The sequence below is a fragment of the Onychomys torridus genome, chromosome 8, assembly GCF_903995425.1.
Source record: "Onychomys torridus chromosome 8, mOncTor1.1, whole genome shotgun sequence".
Classification (NCBI taxonomy): Eukaryota; Metazoa; Chordata; class Mammalia; order Rodentia; family Cricetidae; genus Onychomys; species Onychomys torridus.
In genome coordinates, this window is record NC_050450.1 from 18,486,965 (window position 1) to 18,514,792 (window position 27,828).

Sequence of the window (27,828 nt, forward strand, 5' to 3'; positions counted from 1 at the left end):
ACGTGAGTCCCGGGCGCGCGTCACGGGAACGCTGCCGGGCGGCCGGCTGTTCTAGTTGAGTTTGGTCCTCAGTGGGCCATGGCCAACGTCTCTAAGAAGGTGTCTTGGTCCGGCCGAGACCGCGATGAGGAGGAGGCGGCGCCGCTGCTTCGAAGGACCGGGCAGCCTGACGAGGAGACGCCGCTGCTGCTGAACGGGGCCGGGCCGGCCGCGCGCCAGGTGAGGCCCGCGGGCCGGAGCTGCGGCCACTGGGTTCGCTGTCCCCAGTGCCCCGAGGGGCGCAAGGAGGAGGCCGCAGCTTTCTCCTCTGCTGTTTTTTGTGAATCCCGGAAGACTTGTTTTTGACAGCTTCGCATCCATTACCCTCCTCCGTTCTTTCCCTTTGAACCCCTTCTTCCCATTCAGTCCCAGTGGGTACACCATTGGAGAAAATGATACCCTCTCCTTCAGCAACCATTAGCTGTTAATAGCTTTTCAGCAAGAGGTCCTAGGATTTTAACCTTTTTAATTGTGTTTGTTTTTTTAATTGTATTCTTCGTGGTGAGGGTCGAGCCCAGGGTTTACACATAGGCAAGCAAGCATACGACCTCTGATCTGCTTCCCAGCCCTTGGCGTTTCAGGACGGGGTCTCACTGGTGTATCCCAGGCTGGCCATGAGCTCGTGATCCTGCTCCATTTTCTCAAGAACTTGGAAGGCCTGGACTACACGGCTGGCAGTTTTCACAGTGTAAATGGCAGACTTGCGATTTCAGTGAAAGTGTCTCCTTCTCACACGAGTAATTCCAGACATTTGGGGCATCATTGCAACGACAAGTATTTCCACTCATTTTCTCTTACTACCTAATTGAATTTGAATTGGGAATGTGCAGCCAGACGTAATAGGTAACAAGTCAGAAGCCAGAGTATGCTCACCACTCAAAACACAGTTTGTGCCTTTAAATGCTTAATGTTTGAAAGGGGTTACTGTTTTGCTTCTTTGCATGCCTTTGGCTCTCCTGCCTGTATGCATTGTATTAATTTTGAGTCAGGTATTTGTGTGACTGTCTTGATGTTAGTCTGTTTTATAACCATCCTTTACCATTTCTCCTGATTTTAGAGTGGTCTAGCAAGCACTCCCATCATTGTAAGGGCCAGGAAGAACATGAGATCAGGCTGTTTCCTCAGAATTTACATTTAGGTTTTTCTAGACCCTTAAAGGTACATCAGACAATGAAAGTCAAAATCAGTTCCTTGTTGCTGGGAAGCAGCTCGGCTTCCTTTGAAGTAACATCTGTGTACAAGTCTGGTCTGTTGCAGTAATTTGAAGTGACTATAGTAGAATGGTAGGGCTGTGTCAGACCATCTTAGAGTGTTTCTGGGAGGTGTGATTTGTTATCCCTGTTGTAAAGAAAGAAACATTGGGGGCTGGAGAGATCGCTTAGTGGCTAAGAGTGCTTACTGCTCATGCAGAAGACCCAAGTTCAGATCCCAGCACCCAAGTCCAGTGGCTCATCCATCTGTAACCCTATTTGTTTGTTGGTTGCTTGGTTGGTTGGTTGGTTTTTTGAGACAGAGTTTCTCTGTGAAACAGTCCTGGCTGCCCTGGAACTCACTCTGTAGACCAGGCTTGCCTCGAACTTACAGAAATCCACCTGCCTCTGTCTCCCGAGTACTGGGATTAAAGGTATGCACTACCACTGCCCAGCCCATCTGTGACTCTACCTACAGGGATCTGACTACCGTCTCCTCTCCAGGCCTCTACCTGTATAACACACGCTCTCACTCTGTCTTGTCTGTCTGTCTGTCTCTCTCTGTCAAAACAAAAAGAAAGTAACCTTAAGTTGGAAACTGGTTTTAAGAAAGGAAAAGAAATTGGAAATTGACATAAGTTGGGTTCGGATTTCTCAGAATTGAATGGTTGTAGGTTTTATTTTTATTTATTTGGTTTTACTTTTATTTGCAATGGACCTAGGAGTTGGTTTCTTTTGAAAGAATGAGTTGATCTTTTCCCTAAATACTATTATAGCTTTTAAGTCTGCAGTTAATACAATTGATTGGTTGCTGTCAAACAACTTAAAGTAATGATGTGCACTTTGAGGTCTGTCTGTGTGCAGGTCACTGAGGTGTATAAGATAGCTTCCTTCCCTCTGGAAATAGGCTCACCTCCTTGCTGGTTCTATGTGAGGAAGCCCTTAGATATAGGTGCAAAGAGCACTTTTGTGCCCTATGTGAGTAATGCAAGGCCCTGAGACAAGCTCAGGACAAAGAGAGTATATGTTTAGAATGCTACAATAGTTTGGAATATGGTGCAGGAATATGGTGTGGAAGTCCTGTCCAGGCACATGACTTGATTTTGAGTTTGGTTTAGGTCTAGGAGAGACATGCAGGAAGCCAGGGGCTCCAATGCCAAAGGATCCTTGCACTGCTTAGGTGGGCTGAACAAACACTGCCTACAGGTTGGGAACCCTCTGCAGTGGGCACCAGACCAGCCAGAATTTCAGGGAGGATCTGCGGCCGGCTTCTGCCTGTTTTCTCTTCTGTAAAAAGTTAATGAGTGTTGAAAAACAGGCTCTCAGTAGATACCCATCATTAACAGCAGGGGTCTGGACACAGCAAAGCCCTGGGTTCAGCCTCCCAGCACCACATAAAACTGGGTGTGGTAGCAAATAACCCCAGCATGCAGGTGGTGAAGGCAGGAGGGTCCGATGTTGAAGGTCAGTGATTTTGAAGCCATCATGAACTAGATGAGACCCTGTCTCAAAACAAAACAAGCAATTATGTGCTTCCCACCCCACCCCCCAACAAAAAACCCTATCAAACTAAAAGAAACTCATCTTTGCACTTGACATTTGTCTACAGCCCCCTCTACAGCTGAATAACGTCTTGGTGCTGCTTTACTCAGGCAAAGTCTGTTCTGGATAATAGGCAGACTCATAGTTAGGCATGGGCTGTCCTGATACTGCAGCAGGAATCTTTGTAAGCTAGTCTCGAGTCAGAATCCTTTTGAAATAAAAAGGGGGACACACTGGAGTGACTCTGGGACTGAACACGAGCTTCTTATCCTGACTACCTCCTGGCCCTCTGGGGCTTATTACAGCATCTCCAGGGTTGGGTGGTGGCATTGTTGCCCGCTCAGCCAGGCAGAAGCAGGCCAAGCAATGAGGTAGTTGCTGTAGGTAGGACGGGCTGGGGCATGGTTTAAAGCTCAGGCCCTACAGGACTGCCTGGAGGCCAAGGCTTTGGGCCTTTTCTTAGGTGTGGATGATTGTGGAACAGGGAGAGGGTGAGGTCAGCCGGGAAGTCATGGTCATGTGTGTGGGCAATGGGAAGTAGAGTATTCCATGAGACTGTTTGATCCCAGAGCAAATGGTGGTGGTGAGGTAGCAGTGTGTGTTTGCAGTCTGTTTAAATGCAGGGCATTTTTACAGGCCCATTTTGGGAATTGCCACCAGAGATACCCCCTTCCTCAGCAGAAGAGGGACGTCAGGTGAGTGTTGGGACTGTGTTCTGCCCTGGTAACTTGGTACTGCAGACCATGGTCTGAGGTGCTCTTGGGGAAGACAAGAGACCCAGGGCTGTTGGAAAGCTTCAGGGGAGGGTCCTCTGTCCCCAGTGGCCCTTGGGCCCTGCTATCTTCTGGTGAGAGCTGGTCTCCTCCTCTCTCAGCTCCTAAGCAAGTCTCAGCCCATCAGGGTGTAGAGAGCTAAAGGACAGGGTCCTGGCAGCCTCCAGACAGCCATGCAGGCCCTGTCCCTATGGCCCACTCCTCCCTGCTCTGGGCTGCTCTGCTTAGTGTAGACCTTCTGGCTACTGCATCTAAAGTGGGTCCCTCTTCCCCATTTTCTGTCACCTTTGTCACATTTGTGCTGGCTGTATAGCCTGCTGCCTTTTTTTTTTTTTTTTTTTTAATGCCCCCACTGCAGTAGTCTGGGCTTTTTTGGGTGCTGAGCGTTAGAGCCTGGCACCTGGCAGCTGCTCATGGAGGTGGAATGTAGAGCTGGCAGTGTGCAACAGGGAAGACATTAAAAAAAAGGTTGTAGATAGTGATACACGCCTTTAATCCCAGCACTCTAGAGGCAAAGGCAGGTGAATCTCTGAATTTGAGGCCAGCCTGGTCTACATAATGAGTTCCAGGTCAGCCAGGGCTATGTAGAGAGACCCTGTCTCAAAAAAGTGTTAGATAGCAGGGTGGCACATGCCTTTAATCCCAGCACTCAGGAGGCAGAGCCAGGCTGATCTTTGTGAGTTCGAGGCCAGCCTGGTCTACAGAGTGAGCTCCAGGACAGGCACCAAAACTACACAGAGAAACCCTGCCTCAAAAAAATAAGTGTTAGACATGTAAAAATAGGGGTGTCCCCAAGTGTGAAGTAATGTTTTCCAACTCAGGTTCCACTGGAATTAGAGGATGGCAGAGTTCCATGGTTGTCCTCATTTCTCAAATAAAATGGCTCTGTGTGTGTGTATATATATACGTATATATATGTGTGTGTGTATTTGTAGGAAGAGCACATAACATCAATATACTATCTAGGTTCACACACTGTTCTCACCCATTCACCCCATAATGGAGATTGAACCTAGACTTCCTGTGTACAACACAGGTGCTCTACCCTGCCCACTTCTTTTATTTACTTATTTATTTTAATTTCCTGAGACAAGGTTTCTCTGTGTAACAGTGCTAGCTGTCCTAGATTCTGATTTGTAGACCAGGCTGGCCTTGAACTCAGAGATCTGCCTGCCTCTGCCTCCTGAGTGCTGGGATTAAAGGTGTGGGCCACTACCACCTGGCTCTGGTCTGGTATATTCCTTTTTTTTTTTTTTTTTTCAAGATTTATTTACTTATACAGAATTCTGTCTACATGTATGCCTGCAGGCCAGAAGAGGGCACTAGATCTCATTCTAGATGGCTGTGAACCACTTGTTGGGAATTGAACTCAGGATCTCTGGAAACGCGGCCAGTGCTCTTAACCTGAGCCATCTCTCCAGCTCCTAGTCTGGTATATTCTTAATGTTGGGCAATTAGTCTCTAGAACTGTTTCATCTTGTAAAACTGAAACTAGCCAGAGTTTTCTTCCCTTCTTCTCACTTCAATTCTAGCCACCACCTCTTCTTATTCTCTGTCTTTATGGATATAACCACATTTTGGAGGCTGGCCGCAAACAGTTTTGTAGCTGAGGATGACCTTGAACGTTTGAGGGGAGGCGGGGGAGAGCAGAGACAGATTATTACCACATAGCTCTGACTGGCCTGGGACTCACTATGTAGACTGCATGTATGTCTGTGCACTGCGTGCATGTATGTCTGTGCACTGCGTGCATGTATGTCTGTGCACTGCGTGCATGTATGTCTGTGCACTGTATGTCCGGTCAACTCAGAGCTTTGCTCTTGTCACCTGTTTGGGGTGTATGTGAGTGATTTGTAATTTTCCATTTTCTGCCTGTCAGCCATTCTCAAACGTAGCTATGCTTTGCATTTATGTTCTGTTTTGAAAGTTACCTTTTCAGTCTTTTGGTGTAGGGGAATTTTTGTTTTATGTAACTTGGAAATAATTATAGATTTCCAGAAGTTGCAAAACTAGTCCTGAGCAGGCCTGTGTTCTCAAGCAGTTCCTTTTAGGGTGGTATGTTGAATAATTGTAGCTCAGTACTAGAGCACTGAGTTTGACAGCTGTGCAGTGTGTCTAGATCCCTGGGAACGTCCGTCCATCTGTCCTTCCACCTCCTTAGTCATACACAGCTCTAAGCCCTCTGCAGCTACTTCCCTACAAAGAGGACCAGGCTGTGGATTGTCCTCTGTCACTCATTGCTCTGGCGGCCTTCTCCTGATTTGGGCTTCTGTTTGCTGATGCTCTATCATGGATTTGGGCCACTGCTTACTAAGTCTGTGGTCGAGATTGTCATGTAATCAAGGACTGTCTATGCTTACCCATAGCAAGCACATCTCCCACCATCCTCTTAAACTTTCATGGTTTCATTTTCATAGACTCTTGGCACCTGTGGTGTAGTGGAACAATTGTCGATGGCCTTTGGCTTTTCTAGCTCTTCAGTGATAGGTAAAACGGACTGGCCAACTAACCTTCTCTACTATGCCCCTCAGCCCCTCATGCTCCTTACTGTTCCTGTATTACTCATTACAGTACCTAGGGTAAGTTTGACACCTACTTGTGTGAGTGTAATCACACAGGTGCTCTGCTCTGCACAGCTTTGGTGGCGTCTAGTCTTCAAGGGGTCATGGATATAAGTGTCACACTATAATAACTGCTGGGTAAGATAGAGGACGCCTGACACCTGTGTGTTACAGGAAAACAGGCAACTTAAATTTTTTTTGAGATTTTATTTAACTTTACTTATATATATGAGTGCTTTGCTTATATGTATATCTGTGCACATGTGTGCAGTGCTCACAGAAGCCAGAAGAGGGTGTTGAATCCTCTGGAACAAGAGTTATCACAGTTGTTAGTTGCCGTATGGGTTCAGGAAACAAACCCTGGTCCTCTGAAAGTACTCTTTTTTGTTTTGTTTTTTTTTATAAGACCTTTATTGACAGATAATTCATATAGTATACAATTTTCCTGTTTGCACAATATGATAGACTTTAGTCCAGCATCCTCATACGCCCATGACACCATCACCACTTCCTGTTTTAGAACATAGCTGTCTTCAATTTCTTTCTTTCCCTTTTTTTTTTTGAATGCCGAATGCTGTTTATTGAAGGAGGGAGGAGGTCTTAAATACAGGCTTACAACACAATGGGAGAACCCTGGAGGGCAGAAGTTCGCTTCCAATGTTTTACAATCTTGCATCTAATCTGTTAACAAAACACCCAATTTGCAGGATACACAGACAAGGAACTTCCCTTAAGCATTCAGGAGGGTGGAATCTCACAGGGAATTAGCATAGGGAGGATATCAAGGTCAAGGTCAGCAAGCAAGGCAACAGTTACCCAAAACGGGGGCCAGGGCCCTACAGGTCCCCCATTTTACTAAAAAATGAGCTTCTGACTTAGGTTGCGTAGGACGTCAGCAGGTCACCTTACCTGTCATGGAGGCATCTCTCTGTCCCTGAAAACTAGTAACTTTTTAATTTTGTTTTGTTTTGTTTTGTTTTGTTTTGTTTTTCAAGACAGGGTTTCTCTGGATAGCTTTGCACTTTTCCTGGAACTGGCTTTGTAGACCAGGCTGGCCTTGAACTCACAGTGATCCACCTGCCTCTGCCCCCCCCCCCCACCCCGTGCTAGGATTAAAGTTGTGGCAGGACTGGAGGGGACTCTCTAAGTGATCCTTGCCCTGTCTATCATGTGTGGGTCATGTGAACCAGAGTGACCAAACAGAAAACAACCTAACCAAGAGGAGCCCACATTATCCCCAGCTGGAAAGTCCAGAAGTGGACATGGATTGGGGGAAGGGTGTGTCTCCTTCTAGGTTCCCTCCTGCCAGGTGAACTGGTTTAGATGTTTGTACCTCTCCTCTGGTGCTCTTTCCTTCTGATCCCTGTGCTACCTGAGGGTACTTAGCGTGGAGGTTGCCAGCCAAGCCCAAAGATGTGACTTTGTGATGCTTTCTCCATCCCCCAGTTGTGAACATGAACCTGTGCCTGTGTATGCACTGGAATGAGCAGGGGCCAGGGGCAGCCAGCCAGGTAGCTGACTTCCTGCACTCTGTCCCACAGGATGCCTTCCTCATTTCTGTCACCCTGTGTTGTAGCTGGTCGGTAGATTAGGAGTTAATCTATGATAAGGCACCAGAGGGAACCCCTGGCTGTGGTGAGCATACATACAGCTGTGGGATGTCTGAGTTTCAGTCTGCTGCACCCTTAGAAAGCGGTGCAGCTTTATAGAGGGTCCTGAGGCTCCACGGAGGAGGAATTCTTTCCTGTATACTAGTGAGTAAATGTGGAAGCACTCCACCTATCTGCAGCTCCAGGTCACAGTGCCTGTAAGAACAGGAGTCTGGGGTCCTGGGTGTCAGGAACTCTGCAAGGGGTTCTAGTGTTTCTGGGATGGAAGGATACAGGTAAAGGGAGCTTTGGGTAGCTGTGGGCTGGGAAGGGCAAGTTCCCAAAGCTTGTTGGGACACAATATAGGGATGAGCTGTCCAAGGAGACAGTACCCTCCTGGATTTCAGGGCCCGTAGGTCCAAAAGCTTCCTTACTGGTTCTGGTTTCCTTTCCTGTTGTAGTTATGGTTCTTAACTGGAATGAGAGGAAGGCCGAGAGGGGCTTGAGTGCCCCAGCCTGGATGTTCCTTATGCCTCAGCTGTATTTTGTGTCCATAAGAAGTGCTTGGGATGCTGGGAGGTGGTAGCACTCGCCTTTAATCCCAGCACTCAGGAGACTCAGGAGGCAGAGCCAGGAAGATCTCTGTGAGTTCAAGGCCAGCCTGGACTGCAGAGCAAGATCCAGGACAGGCACCAAAACTACATGGAGAAACCCTGTCTCGAAGAAACCAAAAAAAAAAAAAAAAGAAGTGCTTGGGAGCTGGAGAGTTGGCTCACATACTGCTCTAGCAGAGGACCCAAGTTCAGTTCCTAGTACCCACATCAGGCTGCTCCCAACTCCAGCTGAAGAGATCCAACATTTGTGACCTCTACTGGCACCTCCAAGCACATGCACATATTGACACACAGAATTTTATTTATTTATTTTTTAAGATTTATTCATTATGTATACCGTATTCTGCCTGCATGTGTCCCTGCAGGCCAGAAGAGGGCACCAGATCTCATTACAAGTGGTTGTGAGCCACCATGTGGTTGCTGGGAATTGAACTCAGGACCTCTGTACCTCTAGAAGAGCAGTTGGTGCTCTTATCCACTGAGCCATCTCTCCAGCCCTTATTTATTTTATTTTTATTTTTTTTTCCAGAGCTGAGGACCGAACCCAGGAGCGCTCTACCACTGAACTAAATCCCCAACCCCCAGAATTTTAAAATAAATATTAAAAAATAAATGTAGCTCTGGTGTGGCATCGCACACCTTTAATCCCAGCACTTGGGAGGCAGAAGCAGGCAGATCTCTTGAGTTTGAGGCCAGCCTGGTCTACAGAAAGTTCCCTTAACAGCCAGGGCTACACAGAGAAACCCTGTCTCAAAAAAGCAATAATGATAATAGTAACAATAATAATAAAATAAATGTAAATGCTTGACCCCAATAAGGGTTTTTGGAACAGGAAGAGGAAACAGTGAGGCTAGGCCTGCAGCTGCCTCAGGTCTGGAAAATAGCTCCAGGGACAATTCCAGTCCACAAGCTGCTGGGCTGGCCTTGGAGCCCTCTGTCTTCCACACTTGGTTTCCATCACAGCTACTTTGCTTTCTAACTCAGTGAATGGAGGGCCACACAGCTCTTGCCCAACTCAGAAGTTGGCCTTCCCTGTAGCCCCCCACCAGCAATTTTGTAAATACCCAGGAAATAGTTGAAAATGGACATAAGTGCCACCCTCCCCCCAACTTTTCCACCTACCACTTACTGGGCAGGTGTGAATTTAGCCAGGTTGGGAGGCTAACAATCTGGAAAGTGTCCTAAGAAAGGGCACTGGCTGCCCCACACCTACATCAAGCTGTACCACTACAAGAATCTCCACCCTTAGACCCACTCAACTGTTACAGCTTCTGCTTGGGAGGGCTGCATTAGCATGCTTGAAGCAGATAGAGGCCTAGAGAAACTGGCCTAGACTTGACTTTGTAGAGGTGGGAGGCAAGGGAGGAACCATAGCTTCATGGCAATGGACACTAACTTGCTTGCACACGCCCTGCAGCCCTTGGCTCTGGTACATGGTCAGTTTCCTCTCATATGGAGCAGACAGGGTAGTATACTAGAGTGAGAAAAACTGGGCTTTCTGTCCCATGCTAGCCTTCTCAGGGACAGGTTGTGCATGTCAGGAGCAGACCTGGGTTCCAGCACCCAAGGAGGGCAGGATATGAGGGTGGGAATGAGAATGAGCTGTATTCTCCCTCTTCATCTGGTGTCCTCATGGCCTCTCTTCTGTTTGTAGTCTCATTCTGCACTTTTCCGAATTGGACAGATGAATAACGTGGAGCTGGACGATGAGCTTCTGGACCCGGTGAGTGGTGTTATGTCCCCTGCTCCCACTGAGCTGACCTTAGTGAAGGAAAGTGGAAGGGTAGCCTGGTCAGCAGAGATGACATACAGAATATGGATGTGGTCTCTGAGGCCAAGTGACCAACAGCTTCAGATGTGAAGAGGTGGGCAGAAGCACAGTGTGGAGGAGGCCATGGAGCACAGAAGCCTTTGGCAGGAGTGAGCTTAGTATGAAGATATTGAGGTGAGATGGGTCTCAGAGGGATGAGGAATCCTCAGGCATGAAGAACAGCCATTTCTTCTGACCATGGAATGGATTCTGGCATCCCCAAAACAAGCTCTCCAGGGACTAGGAGGGCTCAGTGCTCTTACAGAGTACCAGAGTTCAGATCCCAACATCCACATCAGGTGGCTGCACTTCCAGTTCCTGGGGATCCAGCACCCTCTTTTGGCCTCCAAAAATGCCTGTACTCACATGCATACAGATAATAAAAATAAATCTTGAGAAACCATGAAGTGTCTCATGAGCCACTCCTCTCCCCTGAGCTTACTTGTCTTTGGTGCTGTGCTGCTCTTTTGCTTGTCCAGAGGGCAGTGATGCAGAGTGCTCTCACAAGCCTGAGGGTTAGCTGTCCTCAGAGGCCAGGGGCATTGGATCCCCTGGAGCAGGAGTTACAGGCTGTTCTAGGCATATTGTGTGGATACCCAGAAACCAAACTTGAGTTTTCTGCGAGAGCAAACACTCAGCCTCTGGTCATCTCTCCAGACTCCTATTTTAGCTTCTTTAGTGCTTTTGTTGTTAATTTAGACTCGGGGATGGAACTGAGAGCCTTGGACCTGCTAGGCAAGCACGCTGTCACTTAGCTGCCTCCTTTGTAGTTATTTATGTGCTTTGCTACATAACCCAAGTTGACCTTGAACTTCCAATCCTTTTGATTCTGCCTCCTGGGTGCCAGGATTCTCCATGTGCTCTACCACACCTAGCTTTGTTGAGTGTTTATAATGCTTTTTCTGTGTTTATAAGATGGTCTGTAGCCTGGTAGTGGTGGCACTTGGGAGGCAGAAGCAGGCAGATCTCCGAGTTCCAGGTCAACCTGGTCTACAAAGTGAGTTCCAGGGCAGCCAGGACTACACAGAGAAACTCAGTCTCAAAAATACAAAAACAAAAAAACAAAAAAATTTAGGCTGGTTTGTGGACCTTTGACCTGACATAGCACATCTGTTGATTTTTTTAGGATGTTAAACTCCTGAAACAAACCTATGGTGTTTGCAGGGTCCTATTGGAGGATGTTTGTGTCCATATCCCAGGGTGGGGTGGTTTGTAGGTTTCTTGTGACTTCCCAGCCTTGGATGTCAGATAATGCTGAATTATGAGATTTGAGGCTCAGCCCCTTTTCTTCACCTTGTTCCTATTCTTAAAGAGCATGGAACTGCTTTTTACTTCCACAGGAAGTGGACCCTCCTCACACCTTCCCCAAGGAGATTCCACATAATGAGAAGCTCCTCTCCCTCAAGTATGAGGTGAGCTCCCCATCCTCCTTCCTACCTTTCCAGCCCTCTTCCCTGTCACCTGGCTATACTTGCACTCCAGTCCCTGGTTCAGTAATCAAGTACCTTGTGTCCTGGTCTGTGTAGAGCCTGGACTATGACAATAGCGAGAACCAGCTCTTCCTTGAAGAGGAGAGACGAATCAACCATACGGTGAGCAGGGTGTGCTTGTGGTTTGTTGGCCTGGGCGCTGGCATTGTTGGACCAGGCAGTGTCCTTGTTCCATCCCCTCCCTTTTCTCCTCCGAGCCTCTGGGTTCTACTGCCATACTTTCACTATTTGTATATGGAGGAGGGGGCTCTGAACATGTGACGCCAAATGCTGGAAACTTCGAGGAGGGCTATAATCATCATGCATGGCCAATAACGCTTCTGCAGATGGCAGACAGTGCCTCAAATGCTAGTAGCTAGTTGTGAATTTGTAGGGAATGTGACTTACCTCCTTGTGACTTCCTGTGGCCCTCAGTGGTCATTGAAACATTGCCTGGAGGCTGTTCTTAGCAGATTTGGGCTAAGAGCTGAACTTTGTACTGTGTGTGGAAGCAACCCTTGAATCCGCCAACACCAGAGCAGTGCACAGCAGGCGCCTAGCTGAAGTGCCCACCATGACTGCACCATGTTTCCCATCCCTGTCTAGGCTTTCCGGACGGTGGAGATCAAGCGCTGGGTTATCTGTGCCCTCATTGGAATCCTCACAGGCCTGGTAGCCTGCTTTATTGACATTGTAGTGGAGAACCTGGCAGGCCTCAAGTACAGAGTCATCAAGGACAGTATCCTCCAGAGACACTCAGCGCGGGGCACCTGGGGAGAGGGTTCATTAACAGAACCCAAGCATGTGCCTTCATAGGCAGGCAGTAAAGAACAGAGCAGGCCCAACTCCTTAGAGACTACCCCCTACCATACACACACAGCTCAGCATATGGGTGGTGTGTTCATAGTCAGGCTGTGAGATGTCTCTAAGTTGTCCACTAGCACCATGGCCTGCTAGCAGTCAGTAGTTGTGCTGGTCCAGGTCATGAGATGATCTGGGCCAGATAGACTGGCCATAATAGTGAGACAAGCAGGGCAGTTGTGTGCTCCAGACGTGCAGCAGTGCCTGTCCTTGACGATCCCTGAGACATCGACAAGTTCACAGAGAAAGGCGGCCTGTCCTTCTCCCTCCTGCTGTGGGCCACACTGAACTCTGCCTTCGTGCTCGTCGGGTCCGTGATTGTGGCCTTCATAGAGGTAAAGCCACTGTGTGTAGGAGAGTGGTTACCCTAGATCCAGAATAGGCACAGGTCCCCTCTGTCTTATCCACTATGGGCCCTGTTAGCTTACGAGGATGGAGGCTTTCTGCCAGAGAGCACCACAGTGTGTACAGATGAGAAATAGTCAGAACAGAAAGAACACTGGGGCTTCCTCAGCTTGACTCCTAGCGGTACCATATTTAACCCAATAGTACAACTCTGGCCCAGTGTCCCCTGGCCACCCAGTTCACACCCAGACCATAGGTGTACCACACCTACCCCGTATTCACATGTAGCTAGAGCTAAATCTTTCAGGGCCTTCACATAGCTAGACAATGAAGTATTCTAGTGCCTACAAAACCTCAGGAGTATGGGCAACTCATGCAAGGATCCAAGCAGAGGGGGCAGCAGGACCAGCCATTCCCCAGGGAGACTACTCCCATCCCACAGATGGCCCCTCCAAAATGCATCTTCATTCCAAGGCTCCCAGGGGTTCTCCCTTCTCCAGCTCCTTCCATGCTCCTTTTCCTTTTTGTGTGGTGATAAAAGAAGGAATAGACAAGATCCAGAACCTCTATGTGGATCTAGAGTAGCTGTCCCATATAGAGGAAGTTTTAGTTCCTGCTTGGTAGGTCCGTCCTGGAGTATTTCCTTCATCTAGCTCACTTGGGGATACATGACCACCAGACTCTGCCCTTGGCCCTTTACACATGCCCATCAGGTTTTCTTCCAGCGGTCTCTCCATTCTGGGCTGGGGTAAGGAGGAACCTCTACTTCTTGACGTGAAGCCTTCTCCACACCTGCTCCCCATGTTTCTTGTGGTTGTAAGGCTGCACCCCTTACTCTACCTGCTCAGTGGCACTTCTGTCTTTCCAGCCAGTTGCTGCTGGCAGCGGAATCCCCCAGATCAAGTGCTTCCTCAATGGGGTGAAGATCCCCCACGTGGTGCGGCTCAAGGTGAGGTGTGCAGGATTTCTGCTGGTTTAATCAGGTCTGTCTCTGCTTGACCCTCCACACCTGGCACAAGCTCTGTGCACACCAGCTGTTGTGTATGCACACGAGGACAGATTGTACATCTGAAAGTGGCAAAAACTGGTCTTTGTCTGCAGTAAGCAGTGCAGGAATATGAATGTTGTGATTGCAGTCATGCAGTACATGTCTGTAACTCAGGACTTTGTGGCCCTGAGTATTTCAGAGCCAGAAGGGCTAAGCTAGGGTTGGAGATGGTCTGCCTTCCTTTCCCTAGTTTCAAAGTTTTCTCTCATACTTGTAATGTGTAATACTAGCAGCATCCTGATGCCACAGAGGCTGGGCAGTTTCAGCACAGTCTATTTAGTACTAGTTGATTTTGCCTGACCAGCCTTTCTGCCTGCGTCTGGTCAGTCCCTATCTCAGAAGGCAGGTGAACATTGGCCTCCTTTGATGGTACTCCCTTGCCTAATACTATATCACCTCCCTGGAGTGCTCCCAGGCCTGGTGCCCTAAAGCCAAGGAAAGGCAGTATAGTCACATTCTGGAAAGCAAGAGACCTGTCCTACTCTGCCATGGAATAGGGTAGATAGGATGTTTTTGGGCATAGCACTGACCCATACTAGACTTAGTGGAACATGAATGTTTTGCTAACTACCATTGGCTAACAGACTAGGTTTAGGAGGCTTCCTCAGAACCTGCATTGAACATGATATCCTTCCCAGGGGCCTCCTCCTACCTGTACCAGGGGCCATGTATCAAGGGAGGCATGTATAAGTTGTTTTATTGTTAATGGGCCCAGATGACAGTAGCTTTCTGCTCATCCTTGACTGCCCTGAGCATCCACCAGGCTCATGCAGTTCAGAGGAGTCACGGTCCCTCAGCCTCCATCTCCGTGGTTCCTGGCCTGATGTGGGGTATCCATGGAATGGGTGCTAAAAATCTCCAGGTGGAAACACCTGTATGTTCATGAGATGAAGGACCATACTATCAGTCCCAGCTAGTAGTAGTCCCCAAGATAAAGCTGTGCTGGGCCTAGAACAGAGGCATAGTCGTAGGGCAGGGTTGAGCTCCCTCTCTCAGGACCCCCTAGGGATATCAGCACTAGATTCCCCCAAAGGGGTGTGAAGCAGCACCCTGGGTGCTGTCCCAACACTTGTAGTATAGGTGGATGATCAGTGTGAGTTCTCAGCAACAGTGCTGGCTCTTCTTGAGCCCTTGGGGCTCAGGCATGTGTACAGCATGTTTATTCAAACTCTGTGTCTTCCTTGTTTCCAGACGCTGGTCATCAAGGTGTCCGGTGTGATTCTGTCTGTGGTAGGGGGACTGGCTGTGGGAAAGGTAACAGAATGAGTGATACTGGTCCCTTCTGAGTCTGAATTTCTGTCTTTGGGAGGACACCAAGAACCATGCATGGCCTCTGAGTACTGATTGCTTTGTGCTCTCAGGAAGGGCCAATGATCCACTCGGGTTCAGTGATCGCTGCTGGGATTTCACAGGGAAGGTCAACATCACTCAAGCGAGATTTCAAGGTGAGTACTTCCATACATACGTGTATCTCAGCTGGTCTCCTACCTACACAGTCTTCATCCAGACCTCTGGGTCTCCCTCAACATCCAGTTCCTGCCCGGCGGTGGTGGCACACGCCTTTCATCCCAGCGCTCAGGAGGCAGAGGCAGGCGGATCTCTGAGTTTGAGGTCAGCCTGGTCTACAAAGTGAGTTCTAGGACAGCCAGGACTGTTACACAGAGAAACCCTGTCTCGAAAAGAAAACAAACAAACAAAAACAAAAAACATCCAGTGCCTGTCCCTCTCTCTGACTCTAAGGACAACCTGGTCTGTTTCCAGTCCAGGTGGTTACAGACCATGTGGACTCTCCATGGTCAGTTCCTAGAATTCTGGTGTCATATGCTAGTATGACTCTGTTGAAAAGGATCTATAGCTCTGACTAGCTTCTCAGAGGGACAGTCACTTGAGGCAGGTCAGAGCTTTAAATGATGGTAAACTCAGGTACATGGTACAGTTTTATCATGTTTCTCACTGTTACCAGCAATAAGATGGGCATTACACTAAACTTACATGTTGATAAGTCTATAGTTGTTTTTGAAACAGTCACTCTGTATAACCCAGGCTGGCCTTGAACTTCGGATTCTGTCTCAAGGCTTCTGAGAGCTGAGGTGGTAGGATGCACCACCAAGCCTGACTGAACAATCCTTTTTAAAATCAAGAGTAAGTTTAGATTCTTTCCACCTATTAGATTTCCTCCAGTTACTGAGGTAGGGCTGGAACAAGAAGTTCACAGACTTGTTGCCTGTGTGAAGTCAGGTCACTGTCACAAATGGAGTCCTGTGATTATGTTCTCAGCTGTGGGGACATGGGCACCCCAGTTCTCCTGTTTTCTGTCACTATCTCTCATATTGCCTTCTGAATCCAGTAGCTACTGTTGTGATTATGATGATGTGGTTGTTAGAAAAAGGCTCCCTGCCACTTACATCTTTGGTCCCTTTGGTGGGACCTGTTTCCAACTTCCCTTCCTGTGATGAGTGACCGACCCTTCTGAGCCTCCCTCAACACCCTCCATCTTTCTCTTTCAGATCTTTGAATACTTCCGCAGAGACACAGAGAAGCGGGACTTTGTCTCAGCTGGAGCTGCAGCTGGAGTGTCTGCTGCATTTGGAGCTCCTGTGGGTAAGGAGGGGCCAGTGTCACCTCACCTCTGGCTATGCCCTTGGTGCTTCATGTTTGCCCAGGATGGGGAGGCAGGGCTTTTCTGTAGGCATAGTTCTGGTATTTGTAGACAAGTGCCAGGTGAGGGTGTGGGCAGTGTCTTACAACCTCCAGCTGTGGCCTGGTACCAGCTAGCAGCTTCCCTGTGTCATGTTCTTAATTCCCTGGGGCCTCTGTTTTGCACTGGCAGTAGGTAGGCTGCCTTTGGCCTGGGTGGCACTTTAGGCCTGCCACTTGCCTTCTAGGTGGGGTTCTATTCAGCCTGGAGGAAGGCGCCTCCTTCTGGAATCAGTTCCTGACATGGAGAATTGTAAGTGCCTGAGGAAGGCGCCCTCTGGCCAGGGTGATCATGCTTCTTCCTCCCTTGAGGACTGGTCATACAGTCAGTCCATCCTTCTGTATTGTAGAATGCCCCATTGGGTCCAATAGCTCTACACCTGTTCCAGGTGTCCTTGGTGCTAGGAACCCCAGAAACACTACCTTCTCTTATATCCTTCATTGGCCTTGTCTGAAGAGCAGCAACACCTTTGCCCAGCCAAGCAGTAGACCCAGCCCCACTTGGCTTCAGCATCCTTTTTGTCTTAGATGGGGTATCCAGACACACAACTTTCCAAATGACAGGAAGTCCCAGCCTCCATGTCTGGCTCTGTCATTCAGATGAGAGTGTTCTATATAACTTGGAGCCTAGGTGGGCCAGATGTGGCTTTGAGGGGTTTGGGTGGGCCAGGTAGAGCTCTGAGGACACTGAGTACTGAGTGGGCCGGGTAGGGCTCTGAGGGTGCTGGATGCACCAGGCAAGTTTCTAAGGCTCTGGCTTCTCTCTGCCACAGTTCTTTGCTTCTATGATTTCCACCTTTACACTGAATTTTGTTCTGAGCATCTACCATGGAAACATGTGGGACCTGTCCAGCCCAGGCCTTATAAATTTTGGAAGATTCGACTCAGAGGTAACTTGTCAGCCACATTGTCCCACCTTGCCCTTTCTGGTGTTACCTCAGAACCCTGTTGGCTGAGACTTGAACATGGCTTTGGGAAAATCTAGTTCTTAGTAGGGATGTTGAACTCTTGCTTGTCAGTTTGAGGACCCTGTAGTAGTGCTCTGGGAGTGTGCACAGGATCTCCTCCCTCAGGGCTTTGAGTGTACCACAGCTGCAGTATTAAGTGCCAGGATGCCCAAGCCACCCAAACCAGCTCAGCCATGAGGTTATAAGGTTTTCTCAAAAACCATTTATCTCACCTATGGAACCTCTGGTTCTGTACAAAAGTGCTAGAAGGATCAGTGCATGTAGACAGAGTTTCTGTTCAGTCCTGTAATTTAAGCAGCAATTTCTTAAATCCTTTGCTTTTTTCCCCTCTGCACAGAAAATGGCCTACACCATCCATGAGATCCCTGTCTTCATCGCCATGGGTGTGGTGGGTAAGGCCCCTCCCTGTAGCATGGACCAGAGTCAGCCTGTGTTGGGGAGAATGGATTCCTAGCTCCAGAGTGGTTCAGGTCTGGAGTTGTCTTTATCAGGATCTCCATCCTCACCTCTAGGCACTGCCCTGCTAGAATTCGTTTTTGGTTTTTCGAGACAGGGTTTCTCTGTGTAGCTTTGGAGTCTGTCCTGGAACTCACTCTGTAGCCCAGGCTGGCCTTGAACTCTCAGAAATCCACCTGCCTCTGCCTCCCCAAAGCTGGGATTAAAGGTGTGTGCCACCGCTGCCTGGCCCTGCTAGATTTCTTATGCAGATGCATGTAGGGGTGGGCACCTCAGGAAGAGCTTTACTTCTACTGTGGCAAAGCTTCAGACCTGGAATGAGATTCCTGGGGGAGCATAGGGGTATTTACAATATCTACAGTGTGAGGACTCCTTATCCAAAATACTCAGGGCCTGAAGTAGTTCAGATTTCCCTTTTTTTTCCCCTCCATAGACCAGACTGGCCTTGAACTCACAGAGATCTGCCTAACTCTGCCTCCAAGTGCTGGGATGAAAGGCAGCCATCGCTGCCCGGCACCTCCCAGAATTTCTTTTCCTCCTATGCTCAGCTCGTACTGCTCTGTAAGAAGCTGAGTGGAAGGCAGAGCAGCCTTAGTGTCACGACTGGGAAGCCATCTGACTGTGCACCCTCGGCAGTACCTTCCCGCTTCTGGGGGCCACCACTGTCCTCCCTGTGAAACTAATGTTAGTCTCTTTTCTGGTCACAGGGGGCATTCTTGGAGCTGTGTTCAATGCCTTGAATTACTGGCTAACCATGTTTCGAATCAGGTAAGAAAGAACCCCGTTTTGTGTGCCAGATTGATAGGTACAGCCCCACTGGGCGCAGGAAATGGACAAATTGTAGCGGCCTTGTCAGTGATGATCCTTTCCTGAAGGTCCACCCAGCTGAGCTGCTCAGGATAGGTCAGGAATGTGTAGCCTGGGGGAGAGGGACAAGAGGTGGAAGTAGGGGAGGGGCTGGAGGAGCTTCAGAGGCAGTACTCCTCCCCTGAGTGACATTCCTCAGGTCCTGAGGGCTGAAAGCTAACAGATAAAATTTGTCATGGAGAGCAAAGCCCTAGGTGAATTGGCCCTTTTATTAGAAGAGAGGCAGTCAAATCTGGGAAGACACTGTCTTCCTGTTTTTTGCACAGGTCCTAGCTGCTGTGATGGTGCAGCAGGGTGAGTCGTTACTGAGTAGTCTATAGCCATAGGAAGAAAGATAACCCCAGGAGTCTGGGCTGATTGATCATTAAACCTGTGTTGTTTTGCCCTTTCATCAATGGGTTCTGGGTCAGGTTGCCATGGCAACTGCCAGGAGCAGGGCAGGTGAGGCTACCCCTGAACATCCCTGCAGCAAAGTCCACCCTGGCTTTGGTCTCTAGGTATATCCACCGGCCCTGCCTCCAAGTGATTGAGGCCATGCTGGTGGCTGCTGTCACAGCCACAGTGGCGTTCGTCTTGATTTACTCATCTCGAGATTGCCAACCCCTGCAGGGGAGTTCCATGTCCTACCCGCTCCAGGTAGGCATAGGCCTTGGGCTGGCCCTATGAACAGGACCAACTCTCCTGAACTCTGGTTTCCCGGAGGTAACATTGTTAGTAGGCCTTAGGCTTGTTCTGTGTGTAGGATCCCATAGTAAGCTGAGGCTGTCTTTCAGGTGCTTGGGGAATGGGTGGTGGTACTAGACTGATCTCACCATAGTCATTTCCAGATACCTCCTGGAGAGAGCTTTAGAATGGGGCTCAGTTTAGATTAGAGAAGTACATACCTGTAACTGTACAGAAACCATATAGGGATACTTGTAGCAGCTTATAAAACCCCCAAATGAGAGCTGCCTCTCTTCTTAGGCAAACAAATAATGTGTCCTTCCATGTAGTAAATGGCATTCATCCCAGAAGACTGGGCCTAGTGGTTCCCAGGGCCAGTGTCCAACTGTTGATTCTGAGGCATTGCTCATGAAGTTCCTTATTTCCTGTTTCTTCTGGATAGCAGGGACAGATGGACTTCCATCTCCCAGAGAGGTGGTCATACAGTGAAGTCCTGGCTGAGTTAAACTTGAGCACTCAGCAGCACAGGATCTGCCCTGTGGCCATCTCTCCCTCTGTGTCCTTTCAACTCTACAGCTCTTCTGTGCAGATGGCGAGTACAACTCCATGGCTGCAGCCTTCTTCAACACTCCTGAGAAAAGTGTTGTCAGCCTTTTCCATGACCCACCAGGTATGTGCAGTCAGCATGGCTAGGACTTACTAAGGACAGTGGGCAAGTTCTTGGCCCAGAGGTCGCTGCCCTGGGCTAGGAGTGAGGAGTTGTCTCTGGTGTGGTAAGGTGTACTGGAGTGCAGGAATCAGTATTGCAGAGTTGGAGACATGGGGTTGCACATGGACAGGGACTGACTGGGGTCCCCATCTTCTCCTTTCTTCCTAAGGATAGTCACCTGAGTCACCTCCATCTCTCTCTCCAGAAGAAAGTCTAGCCTGGTGACTCCATGAGCAGGCCTTTCTGGGCTCCACCACACTCCTGATAGTGCCTAGGCTAAGCCCTACACACCATGCCCAAGCAGAGCTTGGGCAACCTTAGGCCTGTGTCTCCAGCTCCTCCCCTTCTGTTTTCGTTTGCTGTCTGTTGCTGTCAGTGGTAAAGCCCTAACCAAACTAACTTGGAAAGGAGTGGGTTATTAGCTTAGAGAGGGAAGCTGAGGCAGGAACTGAAGCAAAGACTATAGAGGAAAACTGCCTTCTGCTTGGTCAGCTACCATCCTTATACAGTCCCGTCCCACCTGCCTAGGGATATACTGCCTACAGTAATGCTGGATCCTCCCACATCAATTAGTAATCAAGAAAATGCCCCCACCCCAGGCATGTCCACAGCCAATCTGATGGAGGGAGGCAGTTCCTTCGTTCCCTCTTCACAAGTGTGTCAAATTGACAACTGAAGTTAGCCATGATATCCACCCTGTCCACAGGGACAGGTGATTATAATTGTTGCCTGTCATAAGGCTACTGGGGACTTGCTGTTTGGGATGCTGTCCATGGGAAAGGATCATGAAAATTAATGGGTAAATTTGGTGTAGAGGGGTTGGGGATTTAGCTCAGTGGTAGAGTGCTTGCCTAGCAAGCACAAGGCCCCGGATTTGATCCTCAGCTCCACCAAAAAAAAAAAAAAATTGGTGTAGAATAAGCCAGTGGCCTTCCACACATAGACTCTGCCCTTCCTGATCTGGCCCTGCTAACCTCAGTAATCTGTGCTATGGTGCTCTTAGCCACACAGACTGATGATGGTGCATCCCCCAACCCTGGCCATCACATAGGCCACTGTGGTCTATTTGGCCTTACTTCTCTGCTTTCTCACTCACAAATATAACCTCAGCATCTTTCCTACATCTCAGGTCTTGGAATTTGGCCACCGAATTACAGTAGCTGGGAGTGGTTTGGGGGCCCAGTAGGACACGTCTTGGTCACCTCTCACTCACCTCTAGTGTTTTCCCTGAATTGGTCATTGTTGCTGGACTCCCAGGCTCAGGCCATGCTCAGCTCAGGCAAGCTGTCCTAATGCAGCTGGCATATGTAAAGTCACACCATCTGTGAGTCCAGCTGAGCTGGAAGTCTGCTACTGCTTGCAGGAGTGTGGGCTTCCTCTTTCTCCTAGACAAGGGCCTCCACATGGGGCAGAGCACATTCACTGCAGGCTCTTGGTCATTCTGGGGAGTTTGGTGCTGACATGGAGCCTGAGTGGTCCCTGAATTTGATACCTATGCTGCCAGCTTGAGGTCACCTTGCTGCACTTCTGACTCGGGGGACCTGCCCTTCACCTGGAGAAGTTGAGACTGCAGAGCTTCCTGGGCACCACTGGGAATCTGGTGGCCTGGTTCTCAGGATGCGATCACATGGCCGGCAGGCCATCCCTGCCCAGGCCTGAGTCCCAGCTACAGCTCAGTGACCTTCCTTTTCCCTAGGTTCCTACAATCCCATGACGCTAGGCCTATTCACTCTGGTCTACTTCTTCCTGGCCTGCTGGACCTATGGCCTCACAGTATCTGCTGGTGTCTTCATCCCATCCCTGCTCATTGGGGCTGCCTGGGGCCGACTCTTTGGCATCTCCCTGTCCTACCTCACAGGGGCAGCGGTGAGTTGGGAGAGGCATGCCAGAGCTCCACTGCTCAAGTGTTCTGTGACCCTAGGAGCCAGAACAGGGGAGATCGGGGTACCTAGTGCAGGTAGACCAAAGTTCTGACACTATCAAGTAGTCCTCTCATGTAACTATGGAGACGTGGGGGAGGTGAGAATATAACAAGGGGAAGGAGCCCAAGTCCTCTAGCACTGGCACTGACCTGCATGTAGGCCTCTTAGCCCTTCCTCTCACCAGCTACTGGTGGAGCTTGGCGTTTCCACCTGTGTGTATGTTTTCTCACTTCAGTCGTTTGAATAAGATTGACAAGTGATAGAAGGGATAACAACAGGAAGCCTATATCTGCCCCTCCCCTGTCCTCAGGCTCAAGTGTCTATCTAAATCTCCTTTTAGTTGGGTTCTGTCTCTGAGATGTGATTCATAAGAATGATTGCTTTGAACATAAACTGTTCAGTGGCATTTATTAGATGCTTAGCATTGTGCAGCCATCACTTCCAGCTCCAGAGCTCGCTCTTCACCTAGACGGGAACGCTCTGCTATTCAGCGTTGATCCCGTCTTCCTTTCCCCAGCTCTGGTAGCTTCCGTGCTGTCTCTGGGCTCTTCTGTTGCCAACACTTCCTAGGGCACACAGTGTGCACCCTCATATGTCTCTGCAATCTCCAGCTGAGTGTGATGTCTGCTTGTTCATCTCTGTTGTAGCACGCCTAGAATCTTTTTTCACAGCTGAGGTCTTTCCTTGGGTGATCCAATGTGTCTGCGTGGGCAATGGCACCTTGTGCATAGTTTGCTCTACTGTCCTCCTTCATGTAGGTTTCTTGGCACAAAGCAAGCACAGCCTTCTGAACTCATGGGTGTGGGCAGGTGGTAGGTAGAGTTTGTGTGCCTTGTCCCCGTTCAAGGCACACCTAGCTGGAACGTTAACACCCAGGTTGTAGCAGAGGGCACTGGAGTAGAATGTTCTGCATGTGAGCCTTGGAATTCACTCCTGTGTGTGGATCAGTAGGCCCAAGCATAACACCTTCACTGGAATGCCCTGGCAGATTTGGGTGAGGGTTGCCACTGCCTCTGATGCTCAGCCATGTTGTCTTCCACAGATCTGGGCAGACCCGGGTAAATACGCCCTGATGGGAGCTGCTGCTCAGCTTGGTAAGCCCCAGCTCTTGCCCTGTTTGGTGAGTGGATCTCACTTGTACCCTGCCCACCCATTGTGAGTTCCACCAAGACTGGCCTTTACCATTCATGTGAGCAAAATAGGGCGGGAGGCAGGTGAGGTCATGAGCCCCATAGCATGGCCAGGTGGCAGTAGTCAGGCCCCAGCAGTCATCATCCTTGCCTTGGGTCTGGAAAGATAGGGAGGTAAAAAGACTGCAGACATAGCAGAGCTGGGGATCCTGTGTTAAGAGGGATAGGGGCTTATGACTACCCACCCCACCCCACCCCCGCAGGGGGGATCGTGAGAATGACCCTTAGCCTGACAGTCATCATGATGGAGGCCACCAGCAACGTGACCTACGGCTTTCCCATCATGCTGGTGCTGATGACTGCCAAGATTGTGGGCGATGTCTTCATTGAGGTATGCGGCATGAGAGGGGTGGTTTGTCCTCTGCTTACCCTGGATGCTAACCTTGTAGCCTAACACTGGGGTTTGAGGAGCCTGCTGCAGCTACAGAAGAAAGAGGGCCCATTGAGCCACTCCCATATGCCCTCAGGACTAGGGCAGTTGTGGGGCTCTGAGGGAAGCAATGTGCCTTCTGGACCCCTGGGCAGTGTCCTTAATCATGACTCTGTACCCAGGGCCTCTACGACATGCACATCCAGCTGCAGAGTGTGCCCTTCCTGCACTGGGAGGCCCCGGTCACCTCACACTCGCTCACTGCCAGGTATGGCCAGCTGGCCTGGGTCTCTGGGTGCTGTGGGTAGATGTGGACAGGGAAAAACACTGAATGTCTGTGGAGAGCCCAGGTACTAGGGTTCCCACTGTAGCTGCTCCATGGCTGGTTTTCCAGTGCCTGGTTAAGTCTGTAGCATGGAAATGGGGGGCTTGGGGTTCCAAGTCTGACAACTTCGTGTCTGTCAAGTATTCACATGATACTAAAGCTCTTAAGGAAGTACCTTGACAGCACGTGGTATACATGCCACAGTGATAGGATCCTTGGGTTGGGCCTCTTGGCAGGGAAGTAATGAGCACACCTGTGACCTGCCTGAGACGGAGAGAGAAGGTTGGCGTCATCGTGGATGTCCTAAGCGACACAGCATCCAATCACAATGGATTCCCCGTGGTGGAGGATGTGGGAGACACCCAGGTACTGTGGGCACCTCTCTGAGTATCAGTTCCTTTTTATTTTGTGCCTGTGAGCAGCATATATTGGAGGAGTTCATCATGTAGTTCACCTGATCAAGATACCTTTATTTTTTTCAAGATTTATTTTTTTAATTTTATTTATGTGTTTTACCTACATGTGAACTACCTCCATGCCTGGTGCCTGCAGAGGCTAGAAGAGGGTATTGGATCCCATTGAAATTGGCATTACAGATGTTTGTGAGCTACCATGTGGGTGCTTGGAATCAAGCCCAGGTCTTCTGCAAGAGCAAAAGTGCTCTCTCTTAACCACTGATCTATTTCTCCAGCCCATGAACAGGAAATGCTGTGTTAGATATAAAGTAAAATCCCTCTCTTAGCTGGCCTGTCCCCACAGACTACAAGCCTTGTGTAGCTCTGACAGGACTGGACTTCTCAGTCATGGTGTTGGCGGCTGTGACATCTGGTAGGAGGTGCCAGAGAGATGTGGGGCTGCTGATGTTTACCCCCAGCCCAGTTCTTACTCTGTTGGGACATGTTGGACATCGGCACTGGTGGCTTGAAAGAAATGGGAGAAACATGCTTGGCTTAGGTCTTGCTACCTGTTGATTCCATCCTTAGCAGGTGGCTTCCATGCTCTGCCGACGGGGTTAGTCCTGTCTCAGATACTTTAGGGATTAGCAGGATTGTGTGTGAGAGATGCCCACTTCAAGGCCTATGCTTAGAGGTGACCACTAAACAGCAACCATGGGCCAGAGTTTTCCACTGTAGTCTCAAGGCCTCTGACTCTTTCCTCTCCAGCCAGCCAGGCTCCAAGGCTTGATCCTGCGCTCCCAGCTCATCGTGCTCCTGAAGCACAAGGTGAGCCCAGCAGTCCATGGGTGGGAGTGTTCTGGGCACCATCCTTCATAGTGGCAGATACATAACTGGCTGCTGCCTGCAGGTGTTTGTGGAGAGGTCCAACATGGGTCTGGTACAGCGGCGGCTGAGGCTGAAGGACTTCCGTGATGCCTACCCACGCTTCCCCCCAATCCAGTCCATTCACGTATCCCAGGATGAGCGGGAGTGCACCATGGATCTTTCTGAATTCATGAACCCCTCTCCCTACACAGTGCCCCAGGTACTTATTGACCCAAAAGAGTTGGGGGCAGGGCCAGGATATGGTTGACCTCCAGAGCCCAAGCTCGATGCCTTGTACACTTTGAAAAGGTGGTAAGGAGCCTCTGGAATCTCGTGGAGTAACTGCTACCCTGTAGAGAGGAGGCCTTCAGGGGTGGTGCAAGTGGGGCTCGCTGCCTGGGATGGGCCATCTGGCCAGCATTTATTAGGGACAGCCTGAGAGGATTGGGGCTTCAAGTAGCAGTGGGCCTCAGAGAACCCCACTAGCAGCACATGGGGGCTTGGAGTCAGGTATGGAGGGGAAGGGACAGCTCAGGACTCTGGAAATGCCTGGTTTGGGGGTTGAATCCCTTTGCACAGTGGGGTGAATGGGCTAATGGCAGTTGACTACTACCTTGCAGGAGGCGTCTCTTCCTCGAGTGTTCAAGTTGTTCCGGGCTCTGGGCCTGAGGCACCTGGTGGTAGTAGACAACCGCAATCAGGTGAGGCTGCTCTCTGTCCTGCTAGAGAGTCTGGAGCTGGCTCACACTCTGCTTCCTGTATCCCTGCTCTGTTGTGGGTGGACACTGGGTCTTGTCTGTCTCAACACAGTGACCCTCGGGACCTAGCCTGTTGTAGAGTATGCTATCATATGGAGCGGAAATGACCTGGTGTTGTTTCTGCAGGTGGTTGGTCTGGTGACTAGGAAGGACCTGGCAAGATACCGCCTAGGGAAGGGAGGCCTTGAAGAGCTTTCACTGGCCCAGACGTGAGGGTTGGCTTTACCCTTGTGCAGCAGCACCCGAGCCCCTCTGCACCTCCTCCCAGGGTCCCTGGTCTCAGCCAAAGCCTTGCCCCCTGGGCAGTGCAACAGCAGGAGCAAATGCCCTCCCTGGGCCTGGCTGGCGTGGGGGCCAGACCCTTTGTCTTGGGCAGTTGGTTTACATTAGCAGCACTTTCCTTGTCCCCTGACCCCTCTACTCCACTCCTTGGACTTGCCCCTCTCCTGGGTTCCTTTTCCAAGGATGAAATGTGTGTGATCACACCCCTTGTGGCTCACTTCTCAGAGCTAATAGAGGCGCGTGTGTGTGTGTGTGTGTGTGTGTGTGTGTGTGTGTGTGTGTGTGTGTGCAGGCAGGTGTGAGCTACTACCTATTGCTGTTTCTTCTGATTCTGAGCACCTGTGCTGTGGTTGTACTGCCCACACCAGCTAAGGGCTTCAGCAGCAGGGGCATGAGGAGCTGTGCAGCCTGAAGCAGGCTCTATTGGGACCCACATGTGCCATCCCATGTCTTTGTCCTGAAGATGGAGACTGGTTATATGCCTAGGGCTTGAGAGCTGAAAATCACATGAAGACTGAATCTGAGTTCACCTACATCTGCCTCAGACTGGAGGTCATAGCATTGTGGACCACAGCGGTCTTCCCGCAGCACTTAGGACCCTGATGGCCATAGTGGCTTTGCTATTAACTGTACTGTGTACACCCTTGGGCAGTGGCCTTCCAGGACCTGGCCATCCAAGGGTGGCCCTAAGATGGACCTGTGAGCACCAGAGCCACGGAGCCTCGCCTCTAAACCCTGTATTGTCAAAGCTGGCTCTGCTGGACCAGGCTAACCCTGACATCCATCAGTCACCTTCAGAGTCTTCTCCCCAGGACGCATCGTAAGATAGTTGCAGTTGTCTCCGACATGTCTGTTACAAGGCCACACAGGTCCTCCTTTGGAAAGCTGGCATCTGCTGCCTCTCAGTTGTCTTCCCTCCAAAGGAGTGGCTCTTCCCTCTGTGAGGAGATGGACCAAGTGTGTCACTGAGTCTGGATATGAGAAATGAGAGACTCCTTTTCTCTGTCTAGGGCTCACCATCTGGGGAGTTAGGCACGCAGCGTGTTGATAAAATAAGTGCACCTTCTGTAGCCAGTAGCTGCTGTCTGTGATGGGCAGTGGCTGCAGCTCTTGAGGAGTACTACAGCTAGCCCAGGGCCCAGTAGGAGGTCACCAGGGACCTGACCTCCTCATCCCCATCTTACAGCCTTGCTCACTGCAGAGTGTGGTTCCTGTCACCTGTTTGGATGACATCCTGTCCTCAAGCCTGGGCATGCCAGGCTCTGCATGACAAGAAGTTTAACTGACCCACCGTGCCTGCCCCTGGTGGGTAGGTCTTTGTGACAAACCCAGGGGTGCTCTGGATTGGGAAGAGCCATAGCTAAGTTGGGCCCAAGGGGATGAAGAACACTGCACAGGGCCTCAGAGACTTGGTACCAAAAACGCATGTGCAATCTGTCCATAGGTCTGTGTTGACTACATGTTGAAATGATATTTTTGGATATATTAGGTTAAATAAAACAATCAAAATGTCTTTCC

The 27,828-nt window shown here is 49.8% G+C and overlaps 1 protein-coding gene across 1 annotated transcript; it reads left to right on the forward strand.

The window, feature by feature from the left end:
• On the forward strand, nucleotides 1–27,823 carry Clcn7 (chloride voltage-gated channel 7). Its single transcript, XM_036196266.1, has 25 exons — nucleotides 1–219; nucleotides 9,963–10,031; nucleotides 11,459–11,530; nucleotides 11,645–11,710; nucleotides 12,194–12,326; nucleotides 12,674–12,783; nucleotides 13,662–13,742; nucleotides 15,033–15,095; nucleotides 15,203–15,286; nucleotides 16,349–16,442; nucleotides 16,727–16,791; nucleotides 17,312–17,428; nucleotides 17,844–17,898; nucleotides 18,670–18,730; nucleotides 19,327–19,465; nucleotides 20,069–20,162; nucleotides 21,898–22,067; nucleotides 23,166–23,217; nucleotides 23,517–23,644; nucleotides 23,866–23,951; nucleotides 24,245–24,374; nucleotides 25,172–25,231; nucleotides 25,314–25,490; nucleotides 25,891–25,971; nucleotides 26,155–27,823. Exons 1-25 carry the CDS (start codon nucleotides 79–81, stop codon nucleotides 26,239–26,241), a joined length of 2,415 nt encoding a protein of 804 aa, XP_036052159.1. The 5' UTR covers nucleotides 1–78; the 3' UTR covers nucleotides 26,242–27,823.
• Nucleotides 27,824–27,828: the final 5 nt, after the last annotated feature.